We start from the raw sequence: 6,000 nt of genomic DNA, 5'->3' as shown, positions 1-6,000 counted from the left end.
TTTTTTTGGGGAGTTTTTCCTTATCCGCTGCGAGGGTCATAAGGACAGAGGGATGTCGTATGCTGTAAAGCCCTGTGAGGCAAATTGTGATTTGTGATATTGGGCTTTATAAATAAAATTGAATTGAATTGAATGGTTTGTATGTAAATTCAGTATGCAGAAAGTAAGGCTGTGAATGATTTAAAAAAAAATACAATACCAGTACCCTTAAAGTGTACCTATACCAACAGAGTCCTTTGTCACACATACGACAGGGCTCGGATTTACTGACAGCGTCATGCCATTTTGGTGTCAGTATAAGTTAGTTGGGTCCATTGAATGGCTCAGTGTTGGATTTTAGTTGCTGCTGCTGTGTTAGCTCATGCTAACCGGGGAGATGCTGAACTAAACGCTTGGAGAGCGGCTCCAGGGTTGGCAGCGACAGAAAGTTTGCTGATATGGTGAGAAGTCAGGACAGCCTGGGATCAGACCTCAGGTGCAAAAAAAGATCAAATGCAGGTACTATTTCCCTCTACTTGGTACTGGGTTATTTTGGTTGATACCCTAAAGGTATTGAGAACCAATGCCCAGCCCTGGTGGATATGCAGTTCATAAAGTTTGGAGAAATAAAGAGAATTAAAAAGGAGGAACTGAAAACACAGTGAAGCGCTCCATGAGTGGCAGAGTTAAAGGCAGAGACAAAAAAGCTACAATGACAAGATAAAACACCAAGAGCAGTAGAGTGATGAAACGCAAATAAAGGACAGCATGACATTGTTGAGTAGCGATGAAACAAGAATTAGTGAAAGGCAATTTTTCTTGATTGAACTAAGACTGTCTCTTTTACTCCAACACACAATAAAAACACTTAAATATGCTGAGACAAGCCTTTACACCCACACAAAAGCCCCAATGACAGTGAATACAAAAGAACAAAAAAAAAAAAAAACACTTCAAAAGGAATCTTACAAACTCAAAGAGCATACATTGAGGAAAAAACATTTATGTTCTTAGCTAGTTTATAGCACCCAACAACTTCAAGTTTTTTACATTGTTTGTTGACTTCAATTAAGTCTACTATTAAACTGAGAAAAAGCCCTTTAGACTGTTCTCTAACAGGCAATAAAATCAACTTCCATGTATCTGAATAGATTTAAGGGAAAAATAATCATCTCTAATGAGGATTTAATTCATACATAAATCCGCCCACATAAACTGTCTCACATAACTCTCAACTTATTAACATATCACCCAAGTTTTAACTTTATATTGCACTTTGAAAAGGCGTTAGAAAAATCTCAAATCAGCCCGGGATTTATGGATTGCCATTTCAGTTCACATTTAGAGGGAGCTGGGAAACGTTCCCCTCAGAGGCAGAGTTGTGTCTTTCCTTTGAACTCCAAAGACTACATTTCAACTCAGAATACCAAACATTTCTTGTCACTTGACCTTTAGCTTGCAGGGACCTTCTGGCTCTATCTATCCCGTCCACATAGTGACATTCGCTTCAAGTGAAAGACTGCAGCACATACTGAGGCTTTATGAATCAAGCAGCGATGCTTTGTGAGCGTTGTCTCTGTTTCCTCCGCCCTTTGAGGTCTGAGCTACAGTTGACTCACACTAATAGGGGCCAGCCTGGCATTCTGCTGTGTGTTAGTCTCTGCTGGTTAGTCAGACGCGACAGTTCCACAATGACCCATCCAATCTATAGATACACACGAGCAAGCTGTCTGCACTGCCGATCCAATGGGACATTAAAACACAGGTGGCTCCCACAGTTTGGACTGGAAAATGGCTGACAAAGGCCCTGAAAAGTGTTTGGCCATAAATTATTCTGGTTCCCGGGTTGTATGGAGGTGCTGACACACACGGCCTCACATGCGTTGCATGCCACACATACACACTCACATGCACCTTGTGATGAATGGCTGCCAGGTATTTCAGCCTGTCTATGCCCTAGTTATTAAACCCTGCTTAATTGGACTATCAATCACAGAATTCCATGGGCCACTCTGAGGTGCACTATTCCAGTCACGTCCAGATCAATCGGCCTTCAAACCCTTTGAATAGTACACCACCACAATATAGCTGTAAACCCAAGAGGGCGCAAGCACCACAAAAACCTACCAAGACAACGTTTCCACAATGTTCTGAGTTGACTGGACTATATTATGAGACGACATTAGTCAGGAGCTGAGAATATGGGCATCCAAGGACTGTGAGGGCAAGGTCTTGTCAGAGTCTAATTTATGCATTGTCCTTTGGCACTGGTTAAGAATCCACTTTTCAAAGTATTCCAGGAAGATTATTATGAAAGCCCAGATGCAAGAAACCCTGCCATGCAGTGGCTTGGCTAATACAAGGTGGGAAGGTAGAGAAAGCCTCTTTTTGCGGAATGACCCAGTCCCTCCATGGTGGGCTAAAAGCCCACTGTGTCAGCATGAAAACTGTCAGTACAGGGATCTACGTGGTTTCTAGAATGACTGTGTACCCACAACAATTACTATTAATACAGCAACAAAGACTTTTTTAATTTCATCAAACATATTTCTTTTCACTTAACCTAATACTTTTTATGTTGATGAAATACATAGTTCATGCATAATTACGATTAAGTTGCTTATCAATGTACTGTAATACTGTTACGATTACCCCTTCACTATGTCCTTGTATATCTGACTAATTAGGAGAGGATAATGTTAGGTTGATGTGAAGCCACACAGAAAAAATAAATAGGAAAAAACAGGCAGCACAGACTTTCAGTTATATTACTGACAATGACTGCTGTTACTGCATGTCCCTTGAGCTGAGTTGTCAGTGGGTATGTGCAGACAGTAACATCTCTTTCATCTTGCTTTCAGACCTAAAATTCACCACCTCTTTGGCTTGGTGGAGTAGCCCAGTGGCTAGCTGTAACAACCTGCAATGATCTGGTTTCACAAGCAGGGATTAATTCCTCATAAACTGGGCACCAAAAACACGTTTAGTTTGAGCAATGACAGAGCACAAATTACATTAGGTGATACTTACAGGATTGGATTGCAATTTTTGGAGTCCCCTCAATTGTTTAGCTTTATTGCTTTCAGGAGAGTCTGTCTCCCCCTGGATCATCCATACTTCAAACTGTGCCAATGTAAGTTTAGAATCAATCCAAGGTAAATTCTACCGACGATTCACACAGTGCTTTTGGAGAATGCTCAGTTTAGAGGAATTAAATTACTCATGACGACTACATGAGTTAATATATACAGTAGCAGAGGGAGAGGGGTGGTTGAGGATCATCAGAATATCACACAGGGTGTGGACAGTGCTTTTATCCAGTTAGTGGCGAATGGGGGACCATTACCAACAACACTTTTTTAACACATCATCCCCAAAGTAATGAGAAAATGGACAAGCACCAGCCACTGTTTCTATTAATGCTCGTACTCTAAGCGTATGTCCCAAACCCCCTTAAGTGAGTGCACTTGAAGGATTATTTTTCAACTAACAATATTAGGAAGCCATTCATCAGACTTATATTGTTACCTCAAAGTGCTTGTGTTTCTGTGAGTTTAGTGCAGTTCTTCTTTTTTTATGTGATATGTGGCCTCTAATAATTTATCCACTGGTCTCCTCCAGGGGGACTATACATGAGATTACCTGTGACAGGAGGAAACAGTTGCTCCTGTGACATTTTTTCACCTGTGTTCACAAAGGTTCACACATTTCTTCGCCCTCAGGCCCTACGGGCTATTCGGTTCCACAGCCTTTGTAGTTTATGCTACGACTTGATAATTTCAAGTCTTTTTTAATTTACAGCACTTTGTGCCAGAACACTGCAGGCAAACTCATTCTTCCAAAAACTTGTGAGACTCACGCTGACGCAGATGGAGCAGTGCTCAACCATCCCTAGCTCTCTCAACAAACAGTTCTTACAATCCCTGAATGATGTATCAGGTTTCCTTTTTACATGTTGATCACATACGGCAGATTTTGCTTAAGCAGTTTTGTTAAGTGTTACGAGTCATTTGCAATTTGCTCTTTACCTGTGTTTATTTTGGAGGTGATGCGAGAAATGTCTATGCGACGAGGGGGGCATATGGGTGTAGACGTCTTTCTGGTGCTGATTTTATGTCTTTCCAAAGGTTTGCTTATCTTGGAGAGGGGGGCAAAGATTCCTGTGGAAAAAAGATTGTATACAGCATAGTAATAAGACACATAAATAAAACAACAGCAAAAGACACATTTGTTATGCTAACTTGAACACATCCAATTTACTGACAATTGACAAAAAAGACAGATTTAATTTCCTGGGGTTAGATAAGGTGCCACTGAAAACCTGATTGGACCAATTAAGTCCTATAAAGTCAATAATGGTAGGAGTAATTGATGGAGCAAGTGGGTCAGTCAATGTGCTTGGCTGTGACATGACCTACCATGTTTGATTCGACAGGTGAAATACTGAACGCCTGCTACCGAGCCATCGTTCTTCCCCTCTGGTTTGTCCAGCTCCACTCCGGCCCAGAGGCCTCCAGAAAACTCAGTGCTGCCACAGAATCGCAGGGTTCCAACCTGCATGCACATAATTATATACCACAGAAAGTCAAAACAGATATAAACACAGTGTGCGAAACAAAAACCAGACATGAAGTCAAAGAACTGGCCAGTGCACCGAGCAGTGTGTGAAATCATTACATCTTCATCCATGCATTATGTCAGGGGCAGAAACTCACAACATTTCAATGTGCATGTGTTAACTAAAGCAGCAGAGGAGACAAACAATTAAAAGGGAAAATAGAAATCAAAGCACAAGACTGTGCCAGAAAGAGCGAGAAAGATAATAAGAGTTTTGATTAGCCAATCTCTACAACTTGGCACAGTGTGATTCTGCTCTCAGCGTACCACAAAAATCTATTAATGGCTCATTCTTTCACAGCAAATGTCCGACTGGCCTAGAATTAGTATTTTCTTATCGTCTACATGTCTCTGTTTGCATCTACGTGTAGGTGGTCTGGATGGCCATACAGCAAGGGCTCACAGCAGACCACCACGACAAAACAATTACTCAGGTGTACAGGGATTTAAGGGCCCTGATTAGATGGGAAGAAGTAGGACTGATAATGGTGGCCAATGGTTTTCTTTCAGTCAACATTACTGCGTAATCAATGAAACAAACTCTGAACAAAAGCTGATACTGAACATCCATGATGAGTGTAGTTCTGTTGAACAAGCAATCGTCAAAATACTCTTGGGTCCATGTTAAGCTCTCGATGGCTGGCAGCACGTCAGTAAGCATTCCTTGACTGAACTAAATGAAGGGTCAAGGACCACTGAGCTGCTTTATGTACAGATGGACGTGTCATACAGTACATTATAATGGACCTGACAATTAGTCTTTCATGGAGAGACTGGCCATGAAAAAAACATATTTTACAGTACACTATACTTATAACTCAAGTTGGAAATGCTAGTTGGAGCTTGCAATTTGAAAGGCAGATGTGTTCGAAGGTTCTTGTAGCGTTAATGCTTGCTGCTTTCAATTTATCCTTACTTATCCTAGTTATTTTCACTATTGCACATTCCCTTCAAAATGTGCGCAGAAAATTGCCATGCATGGATGGATTACTGAACGAGCTTACCAGGCACAGGCCCAGGGGCCCAAAGTAACAGGGGCCCCCCAGGCATTCACCTGCAAAATGTCACTCAAATTAACCCATACCGACCAAGAAGAGACTAAAAAGACCACAAAGCACTGCAAAGAGACAAAAAAAATAACTACAAAAGGGGCAAAACAACGACAAAACCACCAAAAAGACACAGAACGACTGCAAAGAGATGCAAAACAAACAAGCCCAGGGGCCTATTGTCTCATAGTTCACCTACACTGCTGTGCAAGTCATAGAAGATACCGTAGACTAATACAAAACCTCCGCCACTATGCACTAACATCAGCAGCATCATCATGTGTAAAGAGCCAACTGCCTTTGATTTATCTGAAAGGTACACGTAGAGCACCTACATGGTAAATCTGAAAAGCCT

The 6,000-nt window shown here is 41.4% G+C and overlaps 1 protein-coding gene across 14 annotated transcripts in view; it reads right to left on the bottom strand.

The window, feature by feature from the left end:
• The window catches only part of LOC126400797 (CAP-Gly domain-containing linker protein 4-like), a 57,575-nt gene that overhangs the window by 28,093 nt on the left and 23,482 nt on the right, over nucleotides 1–6,000 (bottom strand). For all 14 annotated transcript variants that reach the window (XR_007571007.1, XR_007571001.1, XR_007571005.1 and 11 more), the window contains 2 exons: nucleotides 4,398–4,533; nucleotides 4,008–4,139 (listed from right to left, as the gene is read on the bottom strand). Coding sequence is in view for 4 of the 14 variants with exons in the window: in XM_050061755.1 (XP_049917712.1) it covers nucleotides 4,008–4,139; nucleotides 4,398–4,533 (268 nt within the window). In the remaining 10 variants the exon portion in view is untranslated. The remainder of the gene's footprint in view (nucleotides 1–4,007; nucleotides 4,140–4,397; nucleotides 4,534–6,000) is intronic.

The sequence above is a fragment of the Epinephelus moara genome, chromosome 14, assembly GCF_006386435.1.
Source record: "Epinephelus moara isolate mb chromosome 14, YSFRI_EMoa_1.0, whole genome shotgun sequence".
In the NCBI taxonomy this organism is placed as follows: Eukaryota; Metazoa; Chordata; class Actinopteri; order Perciformes; family Serranidae; genus Epinephelus; species Epinephelus moara.
The sequence above is the reverse complement of the archived record's forward strand: the minus strand, read 5'-3'. Positions and strand labels throughout refer to the sequence as shown.